The following is a 27826-nucleotide window of genomic DNA, read 5'->3' on the forward strand; positions in this document are numbered from 1 at the left end:
CACGGACTCCACTCTTGATGCTGCGGTAGTCAGTTGTGTATTACAGCTGACACCTTGTTTCAATGACTGAGGACTGATGCCATTAAAAACAAAACTCCTACCGCAAAAAATGAGCCCTCATATGTCGGCGGAAATATTTAAAAAAATGTCTCCTGGAAAGCGCGGAGGAGGAAATAAGAAAATTAAAACACTAATTTTTTTATATATATATATATATTATAGTGAAGGAAATAAGTATTTGATCCCTTGCTGATTTTGTAAGTTTGCCCACTTTCAAAGACATGAACAGTCTAGAATTTTTAGGCAAGGTTAATTTTACCAGTGAGAGAGAGATTATATAAAAAAAAAAAAAAGAATCACATTGTCAAAATTATATATATTTATTTGCATTGTGCACAGAGAAATAAGTATTTGATCCCTTTGGCAAACAAGACTTAATACTTGGTGGCAAAACCCTTGTTGGCAGGCACAGCAGTCAGACGTTTTTTGTAGTTGATGATGAAGTTTGCACACGTTAGATGGAATTTTGGCCCACTCCTCTTTGCAGATCATCTGTAAATCATTAAGATTTCGAGGCTGTCGCTTGGCAACTCGGATCTTCAGCTCCCTCCATAAGTTTTCGATGGGATTAAGGTCTGGAGACTGGCTAGGCCACTCCATGACCTTAATGTGCTTCTTTTTGCCTTGGCTGTATGTTTCGGGTCATTGTCGTGCTGAAAGACCCAGCCACGAGCCATTTTTAATGTCCTGGTGGAGGGAAGGAGGTTGTCACTCAGGATTTGACGGTACATGGCTCCATCCATTCTCCCATTGATGCGGTGAAGTAGTCCTGTGCCCTTAGCAGAGAACCACCCCCAAAACATAATGTTTCCACCTCCATGCTTAACAGTGGGGATGGTGTTCTTTGGGTCATAGGCAGCATTTCTCTTCCTCCAAACACGGCGAGTAGAGTTAATGCCAAAGAGCTCAATTTTCGTCTCATCTGACCAAAGCACCTTCTACCAATCACTCTCAGAATCATCCAAATGTTCATTTGCAAACTTCAGATGGGCCTGTACATGTGCCTTCTTGAGCAGGGGGACCTTGCGGGCACTGCAGGATTTTAATCCATTACGGTGTAATGTGTTACCAATGGTTTTCTTGGTGACTGTGGTCCCAGCTGCCTTGAGATCATTAACAAGTTCCCCCCGTGTAGTTTTCAGCTGAGCTCTCACCTTCCTCAGGATCAAGGATACCCCACGAGGTGAGATTTTGCATGGAGCCCCAGATCGATGTCGATTGACAGTCATTTTGTATGTCTTCCATTTTCTTACTATTGCACCAACAGTTGTCTCCTTCTCACCCAGCATCTTACTTATGGTTTTGTAGACCATTCCAGCCCTATGCAGGTCTATGATCTTGTCCCTGACATCCTTAGAAAGCTCTTTGGTCTTGCCCATGTTGTAGAGGTTAGAGTCAGACTGATTAATTGAGTCTGGACAGGAGTATTTTATACAGGTGACCATTTAAGACAGCTGTCTTTAATGCAGGCACCAAGTTGATTTGGAGTGTGTAACTGGTCTGGAGGAGGCTGAAATCTTAATGGTTGGTAGGGGATCAAATACTTATTTCTCTGTGCACAATGCAAATAAATATATATAATTTTGCTAATGTGATTTTCTTTTTTTTTTTTATATATATAATCTATCTTTCACTGGTAAAATTAACTTAGCCTAAAAATTCAAGACTGTTCATGTCTTTGACAGTGGGCAAACTTACAAAATCAGCAAGGGATCAAATACTTATTTCCTTCACTGTATATATAAACCACTGACAGGTGAAGTGAATAACCTTTATCTCGTCACAATGGCGCCTGATCGAGGGGTGAGAGGTAAATTAGGCATCAGGTGACCAGTCCGTTCCTGAAGTTGATGTGTTGGAAGTAGTAAAACTGGACAAGTGTAAGGATCTCATCGACTGACCAGGGACAAATTGTAAAGTCTAGACGACTGGGTCAGAGCATCGCCAAAATGGTATTGTGGGGTGTTCCCAGCATGCAGTGGTTAATACCTATCAAAAGTGGGGATTGAAGGTGTAGAGAGAGGTGTCTGATATATAGACAGATCTACAGTAGTCATGTATTCAGTCACTGTTTCCTACAGATGGATCCAGTAGGAGAAATCCACCAGAGAAGTGTCCCAGTCCTCTGTATTTCCAGGACTGTCCAGAGGAAAATCACAATGTCCCAGAGAATCATCAGGTAGATGGCGCTAAAGTCTCACCAAAATATGACCATAAAGGAATTGAACCTAAGATAATTTTTAATTTTTTTTCTTCTCTGTTTAGGGTGAATATCTGATTTATCTTAAGCACGAGGTTAAAGATGAAGCAGAAGAGGAGGAGGATTTAATGACTGATCAGCAGTGTAAGGAGGGGGAGACTTTCATTAGTTGTAAAAGAAAAACATTTTCTTGGAGTCACCTAAACACTACTCCCATCATTTCATTATCGCATGTAAACAATCTATTCCGTCACTGTGTGTTTCCTACAGATGGATCCAGTAGTAGAAATCCACCAGAGAGATGTCCCAGTCCTCTGTATTCCCAGGACTGTCCAGAGGAAAATCACAATGTCCCAGAGAATCATCAGGTAGATGAAGCTGAGCCCTATACCAGATCTATATAGGGGTGTGTGGCTCTTTTTGGTCCTGCGGTCATAGATGTGGTCATAGATTTTGGTGGTTTCTTATGTTGATCTGTTAGATTCTTCGCACTCTCTGCTGTATTGTACTGAATTGTTAAATATGTGAAATCAGGGGGAAGATCTGACTAATATTAAAGTGGAGGATGAAGTAGAAGAAGAGCGGATGAGGGGCGATCAACCATGTAAGAGTGAAGTGGAGGAGGAAATTCCAGGAGTTGCTACCACAGGTAAGTAATAATGAATTTAGAAAGTGAATTGGGAGGTTTGTTAAGGTGCGGTTCCTCCTTAGTTCTACATTACAGTAACACTTCAGACAATGTGTTATACATAGTGCAGGACCTGAGGGAGCTGTTACTGCACATAGAAGTTCTCTACAAGGTGTTCTATGAATCCGTCCATGCATCCTCTTATGGGGTCTTGGATCATTTCCAATTTGAGGCAATTACTCTACGAGCCAGAAAAAAAGCTTTCAAGCAAACTAATTTCAGTTGTAAATCGCCCTCCAGTCCCGAATCCGTACCCAACAAACTTTTTTCAATATTTAACAGAAACGGGATCCCAAAACCTGATCCACTTGTTCCCAGTATCTTATTAATCTTGAACATCGCCAGTACATATGTATCATATCAGCTCTAATTCTTAGGCACCTCGGACATTTATAAGGTTGCCCCTTTGAAAATATACTCCTAAGTTTTGGGGTATAGTACAACATTGTGTGTATCGGATTTCTTAATACCAAAGGGGCCAAACACAATGCTCTCACCCATTGCTCTTCCTCCAAATCCTTCTTCCACTTATAATAACTGGGCTCCAGATATTCATCAGCTCTAGTCGTATTTAACATGCAACTGTAATTTCGCTCTTAATTGTGTCCCCTTCCATACAAATTCTCTTCTTATGCTATCTAAGTTTGTAAACACGTTATCAGAAATCCAAACCGGTGAATTCTGCAAATAATACCGTATTTTTGGAAGCCAGATCATCTTTACCAATGAGATTCTAGCCGCCATTGAAATGGGCAATTTACGCCATATCTTGGCCTTATTTCTCATTCTTTTTAACAAAGGGATCACGTTTAATATCTTAAACTCCTCCACTCGTCCCGATATCTCTATACCCAGATATTCAAATGAGGTAGAGCAAGGCATGGGGAGATTTGCCAATGTAGCAGATTTCACCCTTACTCCCCAAATTCTTTTATAATCTTAATCACTTTATTCAGCGAGTCCTTTGCCTCACCCAACATTAACAGACCATAATCAGCATATAGCATTTTTTTCCTCTAGAGACCCATACATTATACCTTTTAATGTCAGATCTAATTCTTATAACATGAGCCATTGGCTCCATTATCAGAGCAAACAAAAAGGGTGAGCTAGGATATCGCTGTCTTGTCCCTCTATGTAGATTGAATCTCTCAGATGCCAACTCAGTTATCCCTATCCTTGCGCCAGCCTCCTCATACAACACCCTAATCCATGAACGAAAATTCGGCCCAAAACCAAACCTAATTAAGACGGCCGAGATGTAGGTCCACTCGACACGGTTAAAGCTGTTTACCGGATCAAGCGAAACCATAGCCTGACCGCCCACCTCTTCCGCATGACACTGCAAATTCCAATATATGTACGCAAATTCCAAGAGGTGGTCCTACCGGGCATAAAGCCCATCTGATCAGGGCAAATTAATGAACCATAAACCCCAGCCAATCTATCAGCCTATAGACTAGCAATTAACTTATAATTGGCATTGAGAAGTGACATGGGCCTATAAGAACTCATATCCAAAGGATCTTTATTTTGGCTTAAGAATCCGGATCCTTCATACTATCTGGCAATTCACCCCGATCAAACATCGAGCACAAATATCCACCAGCATTGGAAACAAGACTTCTGAAAGCTGGAGTAGTACCTCTATTGGTAGGCCATCTGGTCCAGGGACCTTCTTTCTCACCATTCTCCCCGCAACTCTCTATCTCCTAAAATATCTATCGTGGCCTCCAAACATTCTACCTGCTCCGCACTCAGTTTGGGAAGTGCAATTCGCTCCAAAAATTCAACACAATTCTCCATAGTTTTCGTTAATTCAGAGGTATAAACTTCACAATAATAATTGACAAATTCTTTCATCATTTCCTCAGTATCACTCATAATTGAGCCATCTACTCTCCTAATTGCCTCCAACGATGAGTTATCCGAATTTCCAAGTGCCAACTTAGCCAACCATTTTGGAGATGTATCCCCAACCTGAAAACGGGTTTGTTTTTGAAAATTTTATTGACTTTTTCTCACATAAACAGATCAAGTTTTTCTTGTGCCTCAACCCACCTCCTTCTATTAACCTCCGTTGGTGACCCCAAAAACATTGACTCCACCTCCCGTACTTCCTTATTTCGCTTATTAATCTTTTCCCAAGATTTTTTTAAAAAAATAACAAAACATTTTTGTACAACAAACCCCGTATCAAAGCTTTGACAGTACCCCATACCATATAAATATCAGAAGAAAACCAGATTGATCTAAAAAAAAAAGGAGGCACAAACAGGACTAGGCAGGGATGTCCCCTGTCACCTTTGATTTTTGTTCTTTCCATAGAGCCATTAGCTCAAGCTATTAGACAACACTGACATTTATGGGGTACAGATAGGAGATCGGTCTCATTGCATTTCTCTATACCCGGATGACCTAATATTAACCCTGGAAAAAACGTAAACCTCTTTATCAGCCGCCTTTAAGATTATACAGGACTTTGGTGTTTTATAAGGTTAATATGGGAAAATCACAGGCTATGCCTTTTAAATTGCTCATTGTCGGATCTCCGGTCCCTACAGTCTAGGTTTTCTTTACATTGGCAACCGAATCAAATTAAATATTTGGGGATAAATATCACTTCAACAGTCTCGCAGTTATATCAGGCCAATTATTTTTCTATGCTATCGCAAATAGAACTTGACTTGAGGCAGTTGGCAACACACAAAGTCTCATGGATAGGCAGAATAGCTGCATTTAAAATGCTGGTGCTTCCGAAGTTATTATATCTTTTTAGGACGTTACCGATTAAAAATGCCCTTATCTTTTTTTCACTAAGGCACGTAGATTGCTTACTTCATATATCTGTATAGCGGTTAGATTGTTGAGAAAAGGGAAAAAGACTGGAGGCCTAAGCTTGCCCAATATTCACCATTATTACCTAGGTACTCGCATATCTCAACTGAAGCAATGCTGGAAGGGCGACTCCTCAACATTGGGTTCATATTGAAACCTCATTGGCCCCTATACACCATTTAAAAGCTATTTTAATTGTTAGATTAAATCCTCGTACGCCAAATATTTCTATACCATATTTTCTATCCACATCTATACAAAATTGGATGAAATTCCATTCACTGTGTAGCAAGTCTTCATTTTCTCTACTTTCTTGTTCACCTATAGAGGCTCTCGAGCTCCTTCTCTCTGACTTGGATCTCCGCTCTTGGAAGATTGGGGGTTTGACTCATATGATATCCCTTATGGAAAATAATCAATTGCTACCTCCCGCATGATAGATTTGGTATCTCAAACTCTGATTTCTACAAATTTCATAGAATTAGACACCTCTTACCATCGGATCGTCCATTAATGGTTACCGCTAATGCTGTTCTATTCCAGCTATGGTGTCAACCTGTGACAAACCTTAAAGGTTTGCGTCCTATTATATGATCTCTTAGGATTCAAAGCTAAATTTGAAAAGTCTTCCCCTTTCTTGGCTTGGGAGAAGGAGCTCACACTTGTTTATTCCCCACCTACATGGACATACGCCCTGTTTGCAGACAGGGTTTTCAAGCTTAACCTTTAACCCCTTCCCGACATTTGACGTATCCATACGCCAAAGTCGGGTAGGGGAAGTATGGAGCAGGCTCACGGAGTGAACTCGCTCCATACGATGCGGGTGTCGGCTGTCTGTTACAGCCGACACTTCAGAGTAACTAGCGGCATCGCGCTCGAGCGCGATCCCGCTCATTTAAATAGTTAAATGCTGCGGTCAATAGCGACCCTCTCTAACAGCTCATCGCGCCTCCCCGCAACGCAATTGCAGGGGGGGGCAAAGTTTGCTATGGCTGCCTGGGGGCCTAATGAAGTCCCCCAGGTCTGCCATCTTTGTGCCTCTGGCAGGGCTTAATAGTTGTCTGTCAGAAAAAAAATAATTAAAAGTTAAAACCAAAAAATCTTTTCCCACTTTCCCCCTAGAGCATAGTAAAAATAAACAAACATAATTGGTATCGCCGCGTCCGTAAAAGTCTGAACAATTACAATATATCATTATTTAACCCGCACGGTGAACGCCGTAAAAATAAATAAATTGTAAACTCCAGAATCTCTATTTTTTTTGGTCAACTAATCTCCCACAAAAAATGAAATAAAAAGTGATCAAACCGTCGCATGTACACCAAAATGGTATTAAAAATTACAGCTTATCCCTCAAAAAATAAGCCCTCATACCACTTAATCGACGGAAAAATAAAAAAGTTATGGCTCTCGGAATTTGGCGTAACCAAATAAATTTTCTTGTTTACACTTAGGTTTTTACTTGTAAAAGTAGTAAAATATAGAAAAAAACTATATATATTTGGTATCGCCGTAATTGTATTGACCCACAGAATAAAGTTAACATGTGTTTTTAATTGCACAGTGAATTCCGTAAAAACGGCGCACAAAAAAACCATGGAGGAATCGCTGTTTTTTTTTCATTTTCTACCCCGCAAATAATTTTTTTCCCGTTTCCTAGTACATTATATGGCAAAATAAATGCTGCTACGGAAAACTACAACTCGTCCCACAAAAATCAAGCCCTCATAGTACTATATCGACGGAAAAATAAAGACCTTATGGCTTTTGTAATGTGGGGAGGATAAAACAAAAATGAAAATCTGAAAGTTGTTTACGACGGGAAGGGGTTAATGGACCTCTTATAATTTGGCGAAGATATTAGATTTTTATTTTATGGTTAACTCATTTCAATGTGATCCATGTGATTGATGATTTTGCATTATCGTGTGACTATGTTGTTTTATCAAACTGTATTCAATGGAGTACAATGTCTGTCTGTTCTTTCTTTTGAAAAAATTTCAATAAAAATGTATTGAGTTAAAAAAGGAGGCAATCTCCGGTAGCAAATCACTACTCTCTATCAACGGCCGCCAATAAGGACTAATTTACCAGAACCGAAGCCACACTTGCATCCCAGTCTCTATACATAAGGGCACATGATCTGATGGGCCCCTAGAGCCATACTTCACCCATCTAACCTGAGAAATAGATACTTGATTGCATAATGCATGATCAATTCTAGACATTGCCCTATACGATCTCAAAAAACAAGAATACTTTCTCACCCCTGGATTCCTCCATTTAACTCTTCAATATTGCGCTTAAATTGAGTACTACCAACCCTCAAAGGGGATGCCGCCATAGACCATCTATCCAGGCCTTCCAATATTCGATTGAAATCTCTAAGTATGAATGCAGGGCATAGCGGTTTACCTAAAACATAATCTTGCAGCTTAACTAAGTGGCGGGAGATAGACTGTCATTATAATACACCTCAGCCCTTCCAACAACCCATATAAGCAAATAGATCTACCTTGATCATCAATTCTCGTATCTTCTGTCTGAAATCTGGTTTTATCATGCACTAGAATCGAAACCCCCCTAACATAATTCGAATAACATGAGTGATATGCCTTACCCACCCAACCTTTACAAATCAACTGAACGGAATCTACTGTCAAATGAGTTTCTTGTAATATTATTATCGCTGGAAGATACATTGTAATCACATTAAAAACTGTCAACCGTTTTACTGGATCTTTTCTACCCCTAATATTCCACCAAAAAATCTAAATAATCATTACAAAAAAACAAAAAACCTCCTCCAGGGAAAAATGTAAAGCCCAGTTGTATTTAAGTTCAGGACTTTAACTATAGAAAGGTCCCATGTTGAAAGTGGAGAATGAAACGCCGGGCTGAGATTTTTAGACACTTAACGTACATGTATGTCATGGTTTGGGAAGGTGGCGGAATATGGAGCGGGTTCACGGACTCCACTCCTGATGCTGCGGTAGTCAGCTGTGTATTACAGCTGACGCCTCGTTTCAATGACTAGGATCAGAGATAACTGATGCCGTTAAAAACAAAACTCCTACTGCAAAACATAAGCCCTCATATGTCGGCAGAAAAATTCAAAAGATATGTCTCTCGGAAAGCGGGGAGGAAATAAGAAAATGAAAACACAAATTTTATATATATAATATATATATATATAATCTATATATACCACTGACCGGTGAAGTGAATAACCTTTTGTTCCGTCACAATGGCGTCTGACTGGGGGGGGGGCATCAAGTGACCAGTCCGTTCTTGAAGTTGATGTGTTGGAAGTAGTAGAACTGGACAAGTGTAAGGATCTCCGCGACTGACCAGGGAGAGATTGTGAAGTCTAGACGACTGGGTCAAAGCATCTTCAAAATGGTATTGTGGGGTGTTCCCGGGATGCAATGGTTAGTACCTACCAAAAGTGGGGATTGAAGGTATTGAGAGAAGTGTCTGATATATAGACAGATATACAGTAGTCATGTATTCAGTCACTGTGTGTTTCCTACAGATGGATCCAGTAGGAGAAATCCACCAGAGAGATGTCCCAGTCCTCTGTATTCCCAGGACTGTCCAGAGGAAAATCACAATATCCCAGAGAATCATCAGGTAGATGAAGCTGAGCCCTATACCAGATTTATATAGGGGGGTGTGGAGGTTTTTGGTCCTGTGGTCATAGATGTGGTCATAGATTTTGGTGGATTCTTATGTTGATCTGTTAGATTCTTTACACTCTCTGCTGTATTGTACTGAATTGTTACATATGTGAAATCAGGGGGAAGATCTGACTAATATTAAACCGGAGGGTGAAGAAGACGAGCGGGTGAGGGGTGATCAACCGTGCAAGAGTGAAGTGGAGGAGGAAATTCCAGGAGATGTTACCACAGGTAAGTAATAATGAATTTAGAGAGTGAATTGGGAGGTTTGTTAAGGTGAGATTCCTCCTTAGTTCTACATTACAGTAACACTTCAGACAATGTGTTATACATAGTGCAGGACCTGAAGGAGCTGTGACTGCACATAGAAGTTCTCTACAATGTGTTCTATCAATCCGGTCATGCACTAGGCTTAGTGTCACTTTTTTTTTGGGGGGAACCAGCTACTATTAACAGCTGCACTAACAGCCGGGATCTGGGAGAACTCCATTTAACTACGTATCTACTGAAATCATCGCTGATAGGAGTCTCGCTTTGACACTTGTCTTCCAGCCTTGGCACTAATAGGTTGCCTGTCTGTGTAACACTGCCAGGCAATAATGCTTTGAATTCCTATGTATTCCGAAGCATCATGTAAGCGACCACTTGATCGCCGCTACGAGTCCTAAAATTAGATTTATTAAAAATAAATTAAGCCCCTTTTTTCATTAACAATGTGCTGATGTAGTCATCTTTATCTTGACTTCAATTACTTTTCAATGGCTTTTGTTGACTGATAACTTGCTGCAGCGTGATATCACACAAGATAAAGATGGCTACATCCGTATCTACTTTCTTGTTTTTTTAAAAACGGTTTCACATTAAATAAAAATGCTTATTTGGTATCACCGTAATTAGAACAACCCGTGAAATAAATTTACTTATTTTACCTTCTAAAAAAGAAATTATATGTACCAATAAAAACTACAGCTTATCCGGCAAAAATAAGCCATATTATGGTCACGCCGACAGAAAAATAAAGTTGTGGGTCTCGGAATGTGTAAAGTTCTAAAAGTTTTTGGGTGCAAAAGTATTAAAATATATTAAAAAATTACAGATTTAGTATCGACAATAGACAAACCCACCTATAAAATGATCTACATTATTAATTGGCTGGGAATAAAATACCGAAAATGATGTTTTGACGCATTTTTTGGCTCCGTTCTTTTTAGCTAAGGCCAGAAATGGATTCAATATGAAGGAAAGCAGAAAAAAGATTGTTGCATTAATTTTTTTCTTTTTTTTCTTTTGACCACTCTCTCTTGTGTTTTGGCTTATGATACAGTTTTTGTCACAGTATTTTAACTGCATGTATGATCGTGGCCTAAAGATGTTTAATAAAAATTTAGATCTGGTGACGGTGCAGGTCCATGATATAGCCTGGGATGTGTGCTTTGTCTCATGGCACATTTATCTTGTTAAAGGCAGACTGCGCCAAGATTAGATTGTCTTTAAAGCGGTGTTCACACACGGGCCATGGTGTGACTTATGTGGACCAAAACTGCGCCGACAATTGCAGCTATTTCACTAAAAATGTTTTAACCTCTTAACGCTGAAGGACGGATATATCCATTCTCTGCGGTTGCTAGTTCGTGCAGGAGGACGAATATATCCGTCCTGCACTTAAACTGTCACCATGTGTATTTACACGGTGACCAGTCCCTGGCAACAGCTGTCATAGTCAGCTGAGTGTCACAGGGAGCCGTCGAGGGACCAATGACAGTGGTCCCCGTACAGCGATCGCTGTTATTGGTCAGTCAAATCTGACAGAACAATCGCAGCATGCAAAGGCTGTGAGGCAGGGCAAACAGCTCCGTTCTCCTCATTGCTGTCAGATCGTTGGGGATAACGTGCTTTGTGCTTTTGGTTTGGTTTAATTAATAAATATATATATATATATATATATATATATATAATTAGTTTAGCATTTAGTTAGCGTTGGGCATTCGGTAGCGTAAATTAGGTATAGGGCGCTAGTTAGGGGGCAATTAGTTAGACATAGTTAGGGCTAGTGTACACACGAGAAGAACAGAGTCTATAGCCAATATATATTAGAAAAGTATCAATACAAAGCTTTATTTAAATATACATAATAGACAAACATTTAAAAGACGTATAACAGTACTCAATCAAAAAATGACATAGAGACACATCAGGAGAGCCAAGGTGTGTATAATAAACCTTGAACGTATAGGTTTGGGGCAAGACTAACACTAATGTGGCATGAGACTAGTTAGATCTATTTACAGTCTTAGATGCTGTTTAAAGGGCATAAATGGTCCCGAAAACGAACATCAGAAATGAGGGTAATGGGTCTGAAGCAGACCCTATGTGAAAAAATTGCTGGGATAGTCTTACCCATAAAAAGTCCTTAGGCTAAGTCCTGATGGTCACTGTGTGCGCCCCGACGCGCGTTTCGCAGATGTCCGCTTCCTCAAGGGGGTGTAGTGTGTCTGGCCAGGGGGCACCCTATATACCCTATCTACCCAGGTGTATTCTATCTGTGTTCCGTCCCGTCCAAGCGTAATTGGCGCGCATCCGACGGCGAAACCGGAAGTGTGGCATGCCCCACTTCCGTCCTCCAGTGCTGCGGCGCACATCCGGTCTCTGGTCGCGTACCAGATGATCCGGACATGCGCACCGCACTCTAGGAGAGACGGGCGTGGCCTCACCCAGTCCCGGCTGCACACGTCAGAGGCGCGCACCCGATTGGACAGAACGGAACACTACGTACAAGTAAGTATAATTGGGACATATCAAAACCCTTTTTGATGCAGCATAATCTCTCTATCTTCACAATTTGGTGAAGTTTGACCAGGAAATACAGATGATTTAAATCTAATACGTTTTTACCCAGCAGATGTTTTATTATTGTGTACCTCATTAGGGGCCGATTTCTACCGGAACGCTGCTCATATTGTTTTTTTAAAAATAAAAATAAATAATCAATTATGTATATTTGACTGCAAGAGTACTATAGAAAAAGTGTATATATATATATAAATTAATGAGTGAATATAATAAATCAACTATGGACACATCTGTGCCTCACATTCAATAATATGAAAACCCTCAACATCAAAAGTACATAAGTCTTCAAAATACGTGTACCAAATAAACACCGTTAACAAACACATAGTTAGGGCTAGTGTTCGGGAACATTTATCAGCGTTAGGTTTATAGGGTTAATGTAGTAGGGACGTTTTAGTGTTTTATATATATATATATATATATATATATATATAGTGTAGCATTTAGTTGGGGTTTAGTAGGGTACATTATCGTTACTTAGTGTTAGGCAGAGGGCATTAGGTAGCATAAGTTAGGTGTAGGGCGTTAGTTAGGGGGCAATTAGTTAGATAAAGTTAGTTAGGGTTAGTGTTAGGCTTATAGTAATAAAATGGTTCAGCGTCTGTATTCGGCAGAAGAGGCCTACGCCATGATCTGCTCGGATACAGAAAGCGCAAGTGAGACTGATGAGCAATTTTTCATTTTGTCATCATCCACTAGCTCTTGTGATGAGGAGCCACAGCCAAGGTGCCGCAGGCTAGCACTAGTGCCATTGACCCCGATTGGGTGCCCACAGAGTCATACGCCCCGTGTGGTCCAGAATTTAGTTCTGTGACGGGCATCCAAATCAGCACCGAGGGGTTTAGGGAGGAGGACTTTTTTAAAATCTTCTTTTCTGAGGAGTTATTACTCCTGAAGGTTGAGCAAACCAATTTATATGCTGCTCAATTTATCGCCAGTCACCCCACATCTTATTACGCCAAAAATAGCGTGTGGCGTCCAGTAGCTGTGGCAGACATTTTAAAATTTTGGGGCCTCCTATTGAATAGGGGTTTGGTTAAGAAACCCACAATTAGGTCCTATTGGACATCTGATGTCCTGTATGACACCCCTATGTATAGAGAGGTAATGACGAGGCAGCACTTTGAGAACATACTGCGCTTCCTTGATTTTGTTGATCACACGCTTTGCCCACCCCGCAGTGACCCCAGCCATGACCGGCTTTTTAAAATTGGAGACATATACCCCCGAAAAAAAGATTGCTGTGGATGAGTCTCTGGTCCTTTTCAAAGGCCACATACATTTCAAGCAATATTTGCCAAACAAGAGGGCCCGATTTGGGTTAAAAATGTATGAGCTGTGTGAAAGCGACTCTGGTTACACTAATAAATTCAGAGTGTATGAAGGGAAAGACTCCCAAATTGTCTCTCCAGAATGCCCCCCTTCACTCAACAGCAGTGGAAAAATTGTCTGGGAACTTTTGCACCCTCTTTTGGATAAGGGTTACAATTTGTATGTGGATAATTTCAACACTAGCGTACCCCTCTTCAGGTGCCTGTCTGCAAAAAAAACAGTGGCCTGTGGCACCATATGCCGAAATCAAAAAGGCCTTCCAATGTCCTTGGTCAACCAAAAATTAAAAGCTGGGGAAATCAGGGGACTTTGTAATGAGGACTTGCATCTTGCCAAATTCCGTGACAAGAGGGATGTCCTGATGCTTACATCGATTTTACCCAGACAGCAGCAGCCACATTCCTGTACGCGGGACAAGTCGTGTCTGTAAGCCTGTTTGCATACAGGATTACAATAAGTTCATGGGTGGGGTGGACCTTGCAGACCAGATGATGCAGCCCTACAGCGCTGTCCGGAAATACCAGATATGGTACAAAAAACTGTCTGTTCACCTCATCCAAGTGTCACTATATAATTCCTTTGTCATTTTTAGAAAGGCGGGGAACCAGGGATCCTATCTTCACTATCAAGAAAGAGTTTTTAAAAACCTTATATTTGGAGACCAGGTCCAGGGGAGGGGAGGGGTGGCATCCTCTAGCTAAGCCAGCAGAATTGTCCCAGGACAACATTTCCCATCTGAAGTGCCCCCTACTGCCCAAAAAAGCTGACCCCAAAAGAAATGTTGCGTATGTGCTAGGAACGGAATACGGAGGGAAAGCAGTTATCAGTGTGACACCTGCCCAGAGAAACCAGGGCTCTGCATTAGGGAATGTTTCCGTGTGTACCATATATCCCTAAATTAATAATTTGATTTAAAACTATTTTTAGGCCTTTTATTCATTTTCGTTACCATTTTATTATCCAATCCATTGATTTTGTTTTCACTTCACTTTTTATTATACTATAGCCCACATATAAATTGGAATGCAAGAAAAACTCCAAAATAACAAAAAAAATCTCACTACACCCCTAAATGAATACCATTAGGGAAAGATCCTGAACCCCCAAAAAAATCTCACTACAACCCTAGATGAATACCATTAGGGAATGATTTCCCACAAAAAGAAAATAATTCTCACTACACCCCTAGATGAATACCTTAAGGAATGTCGTTTTCAAAATGGGGTCACTTTTGGGGGTGTTACATCGTTCTGAAAGCACAAATCCTTTGTAAAGAAGGAGTGGGGCCTAGAAGTCATTCAAGCTAAAATTATGTCCTGTAAGCCATAGAGGGGTTCCTGTCATTTCATGCCCCACCATTCAGCCAGGCAATGAATTACGTCCTAAGTGGAGGCCGTTTTGAACACAGGAGAAACAGGGTGATAGATTTTGGGGTGTGTTTCTTCATTCTCACGGTCGCTTTACATAGAAATCGGTCTTCAAAGTGATACTTTTATGACAAAAGTGTTTTTTGTTTTTTTTTCACCTGCTATGCATTCAATTTAGCAAAAAACTGTGGGGTCAAAATACTCACTACACCCGTAGATAAATACCTTAAGGGGTCTAGTTCTCTAAATGGGGTAATTTATGGGAGGTTTCTATCGTTCTGGCAGCTCATAGCCTCACCAAATGTACAGTGGGGCCTAAAACATGTCCAAGCAAAATATGTGTCCTGAAATCCACCGGGTGCTCCCTTCCTTTTGGGCCCTGCCGCGTATCCAGGCAGCGTATTATGGCCACAATGGGGGTATTTTTAAACCCAGGAGAAACAGGGTGATAAATTTTTGGGGTGTGATTCTTTATTCTCATGTTTGCTTTACAAAGAAATCTGCCTTTTAAAATGATATATTTGTGAAAAAATTTAAATTATATTTACACCCGCTTTGCATGAATTCCTACAAAAAAACCATGGGGGTCAAAATACTTACAACAACCCTTAATAAATACCTGAAGGGGTGTAGTTTTCAAAATGGGGTCATTTATGGGGGTTTCCATCATTCTGACACCTATGAACCTCATTAAACTTGGCTTGGTGCAGGAAAACAAAATGTACTTCAAAATGTATAAAATTATTATTAAATTTGTAAGTCTTCTAAATTGCTCAAAATGTTTTTTTTGTTTTTTTTTCAAAAGTGCAGCCAAAAGGGAGTAAAGAGATGGCAATATATATTTAATTAAAAAAATTGTACAGTATGTATGTATGTACATATGGGACCTATTGCAGTTCAAACTAGGGAAAAATGTAAATTTTTACAAAATGTCTTCACATTTTGGATTTTTTAACTAATTTTACGCAAATCTTATCAGTCTACTTTTACCACTAAATAAAGTACAACGTGACAAAAAAAAAATGTCAGAATTACTTGGATATACAAAACTATTGCAGAGTTATTCTCTGATAAAGTCAGACAAACCATATTTTCAAAATCTGGCCCGGTCATTAAGGGGTTAATTTTATTTTGCGGGTAAAACGGGCTGTGAAAAAAAACGGCACAGCCAGTAAAAATCAATTTGAAATCTGTGCCGTTTTGCAGTAAACCACTTTTCATAAGTCTGATACCTAATCTGATTTAAAGGGCCTAATGTGTTGGCAGAGGACAGGCTTGATTGCCAGATGGGGTTGTGCTTTTCAGATTTATTATTTTTGATCAAGTCTAAGTTTATGTAATAAAAGTGGTCACTGAATGTGGTCACCAGAATCCTGATTAAAATATATCAAGGACAAAGCTTTATAAGGCTGGAATCATTAATGCAGTTTGTTTTTTTTAAATTCTATTTTTATTGAACATTTTTAACATTCGAGATAAAACAACCAATTATACAAGAGAAGCTGATGCAGTTTTTTATGTTGTATTTGGTTGTTTTTTTTTAGCCAAAGCAATTAAAGGGAATGTGTCACTAGAAATGTTTTATTTTTTTTGTTAAACAGTTAGTGTATACATGATTAGACATTGTTATAATTTTTTCACAAGTCAGGAAATATTATAAATTAGATTCTAATTTATAACATTTCCCTGTGCTGGTCACTAGAGGGAGCAATTCCCAAAATTGCAGCATTGGCATGTGGTAAAGCAACCACATTGCTTTATGCTGCAAATTTGGTGTAAACACACACGCTCTAGTGAGCTCATAGAATCCCCCCTCCCTTATCCTGGCTAGTGCCAGGAGAAAGGAGGGGATTGAATGTTCAAACCTCCTACACTGTGTGCCGCCATTTTTTGAGCGCATACACAGTGTAGTAGGCTTACATACAGTGGTAATCACACACTAAAACATGAACATACACAGACATAACTTACCTGCTCTTGCCGCCGCCACTCCCTCCGGTCCGTCCGCTCCATCTGCTCCCTCCGCTCCTAGTGCTTGCTTCAGAACACATGTCCGGAAGCCGCGACCGGAAGTAGTCATCTTACTGTCCGGCCATGGCTACCAGGCATTCTCTATGGGGATGTATGTGCCGTATTCCATCTCTGTATGGGTCGTTAATCGACACATACAGAGATGAAAAAAAATGGCAGCCCCCATAGTGAAGAAAAAGTTAGAAAAAAAAAGTAAAACACAAATGAATAAAAACATTTTTAATAAAACACTAAAAGCAAATTGATCTAAAAATTTTTTTTTTCCCGCGACACCCTTCCTTTAATGAATTCAAAAGGCATGAGAAACATAAAGGCAGGACTTATATTTCTCCTTAATGCTGGATCCACTTCTGGCATTGGCTATGAAGAAAACGGCCTAAAAACCGGCCTGTGTCTTTCGTCATGTTTTATAAATTTGTCAACATTGTGGTTTTACTAATCAACAAAAAAAAACATGTTAATCCAACAGACAATCCCCGTAAGAACTCTGAGAGAAACTTGATGTTATCGGTAAATTATAAAGTAGAAGATGAAGATTTTATGCAGCAGTCTACAGGAGAAAACCTCATTATCGTTACTGTACATTCGGAACATCCCAGTACCGCTCTATCATATAATTCCCCAAATCAGGATCCTTCTGATCAATCACAAATTGTTACTCACACAAGGAAGAAGCCATATTCATGTTCAGAATGTGGAAAATGTTTTATACATAAGTCACGACTTATTACACATGAGAGAAGTCACAAAGGAGAAAGGCCGTATTCATGTTCACCATGTGGCAAATGTTTTAAACAAAAAGCAAGTCTTGTTAAACATCAGAGAAGACACACTGGGGAAAAGCCATACTCCTGCTCAAAATGTGAAACGTGCTTTACAGATAAATGCAGTCTTGTTCTACATATGAGAATTCACACAGGAGAGAAGCCATATTCATGTTCAGAATGTGGGAAATGTTTTATACATAAGTCACGTCTTGTTATACATGAGAGAAGTCACAAAGGAGAAAGGCCATATTCATGTTCACTATGCAGTAAATGTTTTAAACAAAAAGCAAGTTTTGTTACACATCAGAGAAGACACACTGGGGAAAAGCCATACTCCTGCTCAAAATGTGGGAAGTGCTTTACAGATAAATTCAGTCTTGTTATACATATGAGAATTCACACAGGGGAGAAGCCCTATTCATGTTCAATATGTGGGAAATGTTTTATAGATAAGTCACGTCTTGTTACACATGGGAGAAGTCACACAGGAGAGAAACCTATTTCATGTTCTGAATGTGGGAAGTGTTTTATACATAAATCAAATCTTGCTAAACATCAAAGAATTCACACAGGAGAGAAGTTGAATTCATGTTCGGAATGTGGGAAATATTTTACAAATAAATCAGATCTAGTTGAACATGAGAGAATTCACACAGGAGAGAAACCATATTCATGTTCAGAATGTGGGAAATGTTTTACAAATAAATCACAGCTTGTTAGACATGAGAGAATTCACACAGGAGAGAAACCATATTCATGTTCAGAATGTGGGAAATGTTTTATACATAAATTCGAACTAGTTTCACATCAGAGAATTCACACAGGAGTGAAACCATATTCATGTTCAGAATGTGGGAAATGTTTTTCAAATAAATCAAATCTTGTTCCACATGAGAGAAGTCACACAGGAGCTAAACCATATTCATGTTCAGAATGTGAGAAATGTTTTATTACTAAATCTAAACTTCAGGAACATCAGAGAAGTCACACAGGAGAGAAGCCATATTCATGTTCAGAATGTGAGAAATGTTTTATTTCTAAATCTAAACTTCAGGATCATCAGAGAAGTCACACAGGAGAGAAGCCGTATTCATGTTCAGAATGTGGGAAATATTTTATAAATAAATCATATCTTGTTAGACATCAGAGAATTCACACAGGGGAGAAACCATATCCATGTTCAGAATGTGGGAAGGGTTTTACAAATAAATCACATCTTGTTAGACATGAGAAAATTCACACAGTAAAAAAGCCATATTCATGTTCAGAATGTGGGAAATGTTTTACACATTCATCACATCTTGTTAGACATGAGAAAATTCACACAGGAAAGAAGCCGTATTCATGTTCAGAGTGTGGGAAGTGTTATATTACTAAAGCCAGGCTAAGGGTTCATCAGAGAAGTCACACAGTGGAGAAGCCATATTGATTTTATGTGTAACCTCTTTTACAAGGAGATACAATTTTGAATTTCAGCACGGAATTCACATAGAGAAGAAACCATATTCTTGCTTGGAACGTGGGAGATGCTATAAGAGCAAAACAAGATTAATACATCAGATTATTCACAGACATTATACAGCCAATAAGAGTGTTAATTTTTTAGGTGGAATTAGTCTGGATCCGCCAAGCACCCAAATTATATTTATTTGTGGTCATCTGTGACTAGGATTCGTGTGTGTGTGTATATATATATATATATATATATATATATAACAAGAGAAGAGCCTTGTTTAATGTCAAACCAGAGAAGCTGAATTGTCACCGTGGACCTTGCTTCCTATTACTGTATTCATAAGGTCATCCACTCTGCAGGAGAATCGGGAGTGACATAGTTCATGAGGCAACTATCATTCAGAAAAAAATCGGGGCAAGACTACAAAGGTTTACTTCTAGGACACACAATGTAGTTTTTATTTGTGCAGCAAATTTGCAATGGTTAGACAGCAATAGTGGCAGAACCTACCTGTAGGTTTTAGAAAGAATTTCTGGGGTTCTTAGAGACGTCTCTCAGCATCTTGCATTCTACTCTGTCTGATCTTGTGGACACAGACTGGTCGGGGCCAATTGGCAGTTGACTGAAGTTACCCCTTGTAGATGGTTTTCTGGACTGTGGAAGGATTGACATCCAATAGTTTGGCCATCTTCCCTTTCAAAACTTTATAGGTACCCAATTTTTTTCTGAAGGCATCTGAAAGCTCTAAATTTGGGCTCGGTGCTACTACACATTTCTACTAAAACCTCTTTAAGGAAATCTTCACACACACCAGATTTGTGGCAGAAATGTCTGCGACTGTCCCCTTCATCTGAATGGGACTTTCAGAATCTACGTGCACGTTGCAGAAACAACCCCACTCAGATGTATGGAACAGATTTTCAGTTGCAGAAATTTCTGCTACAAATCTGACACATGTAAATCTACCCTAACAATGTTTTAACCATTTGTACGAAATCGGATTCTAATTTTGGGTCTTTAAGGTAGTGATAAATATACTTATGACATTTCCATCTGTGGAGAAAAGATCTGTGAATTTTTCTTTTAATAAATTATTTCCAAGTCAATTTGTTGGAGTTTTTTTTGTTCAATTCCATCATCGTTATCTTTTTATACTGTGCGAATAAAGATCAAATATTGATCTATTCCTATATGTTTAAAGAACAAAAATTATACTAGGGACGAATTTACGAGACTATAGTTGGAGACTTAGGTACTGCAGGCTCTATAAGGCTGGAAATACACAGGCTGTTTTTGGCTTAAGTTTCTTAACCAAAGCCAGGAGTGGAAAAATATTAAGGAACAACTTCTACTTCTCCTTCCTGCTGGATCTACTTCTGGCTTTGGCTCAAGAAATTGCATAAAATGCTGCACCTCAAACTAGTAAATGTAACTTTATTATGATCCCGACTGTTGCAGCAGGAGCCTTACGATTAGTCACAGCAAAACTCCCACAGGGATCACGTGATCACCATCTCCTACATGCACGTCAGGAAGCGGGAAGGGGACCCTTCCAATGCTCCGCAAGTAGTTTAGCCGACTGCAGCAATACAATTAATCCACATGTGGCTGTTCTGTGTCCTTATATCGTACATTGCTGCTGGCCGAGGTTCCATTCCGCAGGAGAAAAATCCCTCTCCCCCTGCGGCGACATACCAGTACTAGGAGGAGAAAAAAGCTGTTCACAATGACATCCAGGCTTCAAAAAGCAGACAGGTCCAATGTGAATATATAGCAGGAGGATGTGTATATATGCGTTTGTAGGTATATGTGCGGTGTGTAAGTGTAAATCTGTGTGTGTGCACTGTGGCGGTAATTGATTATTATTTCTGCACCTTCTCAAAGAAGATGGGGAGTCTACATAGTATATGGCGGAACAGAAAATGTGGTCTCGATAAGGGTTGTCTTTTTGAGAGGTTTCACTGTATACTGCAGAAAGGGATGCCACTATGTTTTTATGTTCCTTCGCTTTTTGTTTACTATTGCGTTTGGACCTGATATCTTAACATTTGTTAGCATAAGCAATAGTGTAAAGACCTGTGATATTGCCTGCCCTTACAAAAGTATTCCTGACCCACTGGAACTGTTAGAAAGCAAGACTTTATATACACTTTTCCATTTCGTCCCCATGATGGCAAACCTGGAAGATGACCCCTTGACCTCTGTAAAGACAGGAACAGAGAGAGGCTAAAGGGGTTATCCGGGGACAAAAAATTGCATTGCAATAATATATTTATGTAAAACGAAGTAACTTACAAATGTACTTTAATTAAAAATTCTGTACTAAATGGTGCAGTTGAAACCTCGTGAATTGTTCCCGGAAGTGCTGGAGCTTATCTAATATTGATGACGCTCTGACACGGCCACACGTGACTAAAGGCTTGGTTCATGTGCTGTTCCTGAATCTTCTCTAGCACTCTCTCATTATTGTAACTTCTTTATTAATAAATCTTTCATTTAATTTCCCTGTGAGATGAGAGTCCGTTTAACCCGTTAGTGACCGCCAATACGCCTTTTCACGGCGGCCAATAATGGGCTTTATTCTGATGCATAAGCCTTTTTACGGCGCTGCATCAGGATAAATAAACAGCGCAGGGAAATGTCAAATCTCCCTGCTCTCAGCTGCGAGAGGTAGCTGAGGGCTGGGGGCATCCCTGCTCGAATGGGTGAGATCGGTATAAGTATCGATCTCACCCGTTTAACCCCTCAGATGCGGCGCTCAATAGCGAGTGCCGCATCTGAGTGGTTTTGGAGAGAGGGAGAGAGCTCCCTCTCATCCCACCGACACCCGGTGATAAGATCACCGAGTGTCTGTGTCTACGATGGCAGCCAGGGGCCTAATAAAGGCCCCCAAGGTCTGCCTGTAGTGAATGCCTGCTAGGCTATGCCAGAGGCGTGTCCTAGCAGATGCTTGTCCGTTTTAAAAGGGCAGGCAGTAATACACTGCAATACAAAAGTATTGCTGTGTATTATAATAGCGATCAAAGGATCGCATATTAAAGTCCCCCTTTTCCCCTTACAAAATGCTTTACTATTAAAAAAACAAGATAAAGCAAAAAAGTTACGCATATTTGGTATTGCCGCGTCCGTAACGACCCCGACTATAAAGCTATTACATTATTCAACCGGCACGGTGAACGCCATAAAAAACAATGGAAAAATTGCTGTTTTCTGTGAATCCTGACTTAAAAAAATATGTGATAAAAAGTGATCAAAAAGTCGCATCTTCTCCAAAATGGTAGCAATAAAAACAACAAGTCGTCCCGCAAAAAAAAAAAGCCCTCCTACAACTGCATCGGCGGAACAATAAAAACGTCATGGCTCTGCAAATATGGAGACACAAAATCAAATAATTTTGGAAATAAAAGCGCTTTTACTGTGTAAAAGTAGTAAAACATACAAAATCTATACAAATTTGGTATCGTTACAATCGTAACAACTCTCTGAATAAAGTTATTGTTTTATTTATACCACACGGTAAACGGCGTAGATTTAGGTCGCAAAAAAGGGTTGCGAAATTTCAGGTTTTTTTCTATCCCCCCCCCCCAAAAAAGTTAATAAAAGTTAATCAATAAATAATATGTACCCCAAAATGGTGCTATTAAAAAATACAACTTGTCCCGCAAAAAATAAGACCTTATACAGCTATGTCGACGCAAAAATAAAAAGGTTATAGCTCTTGGAAGGCGACGATGAAAAAACGTAAAAAATACCTTGGTCATTAAGTTTTAAAATAGGCTGGTAATTAAGGGGTTAAGATTTCCTTCCATTTCCATCAAATGTCAGCGAATTACGCTGTTTCCATAACTTCGGGAGTTATGGGGCGTCAGCACTAAAAGTGCCCCTTGCAGCATCAACTCTAAATATGGCCCTGTCTAAATGTACTTCTCTCCTTTTGTGTCTGTTGTGCAACATCAGGAAAAAGTCTTATAATTTTACCATTCCAGGTCAGGTCCTGGTATTTTGGCTTCGAGTGCATTACTTTATCACAATTCCGCGAACTGAACATTTTAACCAATACAAGCCTAGGTGGCAAACCTGAAGAAAGAGGTTTTAAGGGGATTCCATGAGCTCTTTCTATAATATGTTGAAATAAAAAACAATCATTCTCAAATTTTTCCTTAACCGTCCTGAGCGGCGGGTACTTCGTGCATTAGGAGGAGCATTCTCATCCTGTGTGACAGCCATTTGTGCGCGTAATCAAGAGCGGGGCAACGGCTGTAATACACTGCCATGGCCCCGCTCTAACAGCCGTTAACCCCTTGAATGCCGTTATAAAAGCGGATCACAGCGTTCAAGGAGGGGGGACTTCACTAATATTGCGTCACAAAAAATAACTGTGACGCGATCAAAGCCCATAACTTGTATGGCTAGGCAACCCAGGATCCATTGAAGGACCCCATGGCTGTCTGAACATATTTCCTGTTGTTAGGGCATACTGAGGAATGACCTAACAACTGCCTGTGTACAATCCGTACACAGGCTAATGTACTAGCATATAGATCTATGCCAGTACATTACAGTTAAAAAATAGAAATGAAAAATCCCTTTATTAGATTTTAAAAAAAAGTAAATTGAGTGTAAAAAGAAATTTATGATAAATAAAAAGTAAAAAAAATCCACAAACACATTTTTTTATAATAAACTTTTTAAAATATATGTCCCAAAACATGAAATAATAAAGACATATTTGGTATCGCCACGACCATAACAACCTGTACAACAAATGTATAACATTATTTACGATGATCGGTGTGTGGTGTAAAAAAAAAAAAAGATTAAAACTGCAGTGGAACTGCTTTTTTTTCTGCATTTTCGGCAAAATAAAAATGTATATAAATTAAACGATAATGTATTTGTACCAAAAAATGGTACCTACATAAAGTACAACTCGTCCCGCAAAAAACAAAGTCTCATACAACTACGTCGTACAAAAAATAAAAAAGTTATAATCGTCGGGATGCAAAGAGGGAAATATAAAAAAATTGTTCTGTCCTCAAGGCCAAAATTGGCCGTGTTCTTAAGGGGTTAAACCGTCCTTCCATGAATTGCACTGCATCTTTCCCCTCTGGGAAACCAAGATATTTAATATTGGATAAGTGGGGGCGTGGCCTGAATCGGGATGTGAGCAGTTGCAGGAAGTGAGAGCTCCTCGCCTGGCACTTCATGTATTGACCGTTTATCCTGCTAAAACCATCCTGTCGGTGCATGTTGGAGGCCTGCATACCGAGCGCAAGACGTTAGAGGGAACGCGGTGATGTTTCCGAAATCCCGAACCTCATGACGAGGCAGAAGCAATCTCTCGCTGAATGGACAGATCGCTCCTTACAAAATGGCACTGGCCAGGTCTTGCAGACGCCCAGGCAGCTGGGACAAGCGGAGAAGGCTTTGGACGCGACAGCGAGGCTTGAACAATTTGCAAGACCGTCCATCTCTACAACATGTACTGATCCGGCAGTACTTGGGATATCAGACATGCTGGTAAATTATATAACCGATGAGGATATGGCGGAGAAAGGAGGTGGGAGTGAATGGAGTGCAGAATGTGATTTATTGATGCCTCAAGATTCTATGGCAGCAATTTCACTGCCAGATAAACCCACGGGTTATTCTGATTCAGAGCCTACTATGAGGGACATTTTGCTGGCAGTCAATGCATGCAATGTGAATGTTTCTACAATAGTCTCTCAAATGGGAAAGGTGACAGCAGATATCACATTTCTGGGACATGATATTCAAAAGATCTGTGACAGTGGAGGGGAGAGTAAGTGACATGGAGGAAGCAGTCACACCTGCCCTGCGAGACATACGGCATCATGATTCAGCTATTGCAGGTCTTATGGCTGAGGCTGACAACTTGGAAAATAGAATAGACTCCGCAGAAACAATGTGCGCCTTTTGGGGGAATGGATAAAAGTAGAGGGTACGGACTCTATGTTGTATTTCAAATCCTGGATGCTAAATACGTTCGGAGAGGGGACTTTATCACCATTGTATGTTGTAGAAAGGGCTCATAGAGTACCAACGCGCCCATTGCCGAAAGGTGCCCCTCCTAGAACCGTTTTGGCTTAACTGCTACATTATAGAGATGTTTTCCTGAAGAAAGCCAAAGAGATGCCTCATATTGCCATTAATGGATGTAAACGCCATTTATCCGGATTATTCTACGGACATTCAAAATAGGAGGGCTAAATTTATGTATGTCAAGAGATGCCTCAGAAATCTGCAATTGCCGTATGCCATGCTTTATCCTGCTTGTCTGTGAGTGGTTGCCATGGGTTCTACATACTTTTTTTAAAAATCCGAAATTGGCCCTTGATTGGATGGATCGTACGCCATGCTTTATCCTGCTTGTCTGCGAGTGGTTGCCATGGGTTCTACACACTTTTTTGAAAATTTGAAATTGGCCCTGGATTGGATGGATCATTAGGAGCAAAGATTACGATGCAATGCTCAAGACGATAATGCAACCTGATAGAAGGATATGCTAATATGTTTATATGCTGTGTGCTCGATTTGTTGAGGATGTCCTGGTGCTCTGAACCGCTTCTTCTGTACGATTGCTACCTGCTGATTTTATCCTTCTAGCTGGTGGGGACTACGTCTCCTATGTGTGATAGGTGGTAGCCGAATTTTCACATTCTACCTGAAGGTTCTAAGTTGGACTCGTGCCCCCACCTGACATTGTTGTTCAGGTGGTTTCATCATACTATGTAATGTTATTTGCAGTTGTTGGGGGGGGGGTGTTTGGTGCACCTGGGACAGGGATGTAGAGGGACGGAGAGGGCATATATATATATGCCTGCATTGCACCATTTATGCCATTGAATGTGTCTTGGTGGCGATATATGTGCATCCTCCTTACTCTGGGGTCGTGTTAAATAAAGTTCTTTTATTTGCTGATAGATTCCCCAATGTCCCCTTACTTATGATGGGAGACTTTAATAATATGGGTACTGGGATAAACTGCGAGCTGACTCTGCTTCTAGATGTGATGGGTTAAATAGTTTTGATCATTTGATACAAGAAGTCTCACTGCTCGACATCTGGAGGCTCAAACATCCCCAAATGAGGGCTTTTACTTGCCATTCTAGTACATTTAATTCCTTATCCAGGATAGATTATGTTTGTCAATTATCTTCTTTTACCCAGTGTTCGCTATGTGGAATATTTGACTAGGGCGCTGTCGGATCACTCACCTCTGTTGCTGCGGACAGATTTTTCACATACGGCTCGGCAGGGTCTTCAGATGTGGAAGGTAAATGCATTTTGGCTTCCATTGTTGGATGGTGAGGTTATCTCGCGTCAGATTTCTGATTTTTTTTTTTTGGTTATAATGTTAATACATCCTCTTGTAACATAGTTTGGCATTCTATGAAGGCAGCTACTAGGGGATACTTATTAAACTCATTTGTCAGAGAAAGTTGAGAAATAGATGATTGGGGGTGGCATTGAGACAAAGGGAAGATGAGACGGAACCCACTTTTATTCAGTGTCCTACAGAGGAGACCGCTAAACCATGGAGGGAAGCTAGGGAGACTTTACAGGTACACCTTCTGACAGAAGCTGAGAATAAGAGATACTTCTCTAAGCAGTCATATTTTGAGGAAGGAGAGCACGTATGTTAGCCAAAAGCCAAAATAGCCAGGGCACAGGAAGGTTCCTCACACGTGTCCTCTATAAATACACCCCAGGGTGTTCTAGTAACGGACACAGAACAAATACTGGAGATTTTTCATCTTTTCTATAGGAATCTTTATAAATCTAGATGGCTCATGTCATCTGACCATATACAACAATTTTTATCTGACATACCCCTGGGTGTACTTTCGGAGACTGATAGAGATTTCTTAGAGGTTCCGCTGACATTGGAGGAGCTGAAAGATTCTACTATGTCTCTAGCTAACAATAAGGCCCCCGGGCTAGATGGGTTACCGGGCGATTATATAAACAGTTGGGGGATGTTCTACTTCCTGAATTACTGAAGGTATACAAAGAGTCCTTACTGACGGGTTCCTTGCCAGATTCCATGAAGGAGGCTATTATTGTGGTTCTGGCGAAACCAGGAAAGGGTCCACTTTTACCAGACTCTTATAGGCCGAAATCCCTACTCCCAATAGATGTGAAGATTATTACAAAGGCCTCGGCTGTACGTTTATCCAAAATAATAACATCATTGATACATCCGGATCAGACCGGCTTTATGCCAGAAAGATCTACTGCTATTAACCTTAGGAGATTATACTTGAATTTGCAGATACCAGTGGATAACCCGGGTAGATGGGCTATATGCTCTTTAGATGCAGCTGAGGCCTTTGACAATATAGAATGGGCGTATTTGTGGCAGGTCATGAAATGTATGGGATTTGGTGAAAGGTTCATAACATCCATTCAACTACTGTATGAGGCTCTGGTGGCATGTGTGAGGGTTAATGGGGGATTGACCGAGGCGTTCGCGCTGGGCAGGGGCACACGACAGAGTTTCCCCTTGTCTCCCCTGCTCTTCGCAATTGCCATA

At 40.2% G+C, this 27826-nt stretch overlaps 1 protein-coding gene across 1 annotated transcript in view; it reads left to right on the plus strand.

The window, feature by feature from the left end:
- Positions 1-20375, plus strand: part of LOC142656024 (uncharacterized) — a 54846-nt gene extending 34471 nt beyond the window's left edge. Inside the window, 8 exon segments of the mRNA XM_075830886.1 lie at positions 2142-2239; positions 2326-2404; positions 2531-2628; positions 2795-2909; positions 9322-9419; positions 9586-9697; positions 17516-19237; positions 19240-20375. Coding sequence (XP_075687001.1) covers positions 2142-2239; positions 2326-2404; positions 2531-2628; positions 2795-2909; positions 9322-9419; positions 9586-9697; positions 17516-19237; positions 19240-19478 — 2561 coding nt within the window. The 3' untranslated portion in view covers positions 19479-20375.
- The last annotated feature ends 7451 nt before the right edge of the window (positions 20376-27826 follow it).

Source organism: Rhinoderma darwinii, chromosome 1 (assembly GCF_050947455.1).
Source record: "Rhinoderma darwinii isolate aRhiDar2 chromosome 1, aRhiDar2.hap1, whole genome shotgun sequence".
Taxonomy (NCBI): Eukaryota; Metazoa; Chordata; class Amphibia; order Anura; family Rhinodermatidae; genus Rhinoderma; species Rhinoderma darwinii.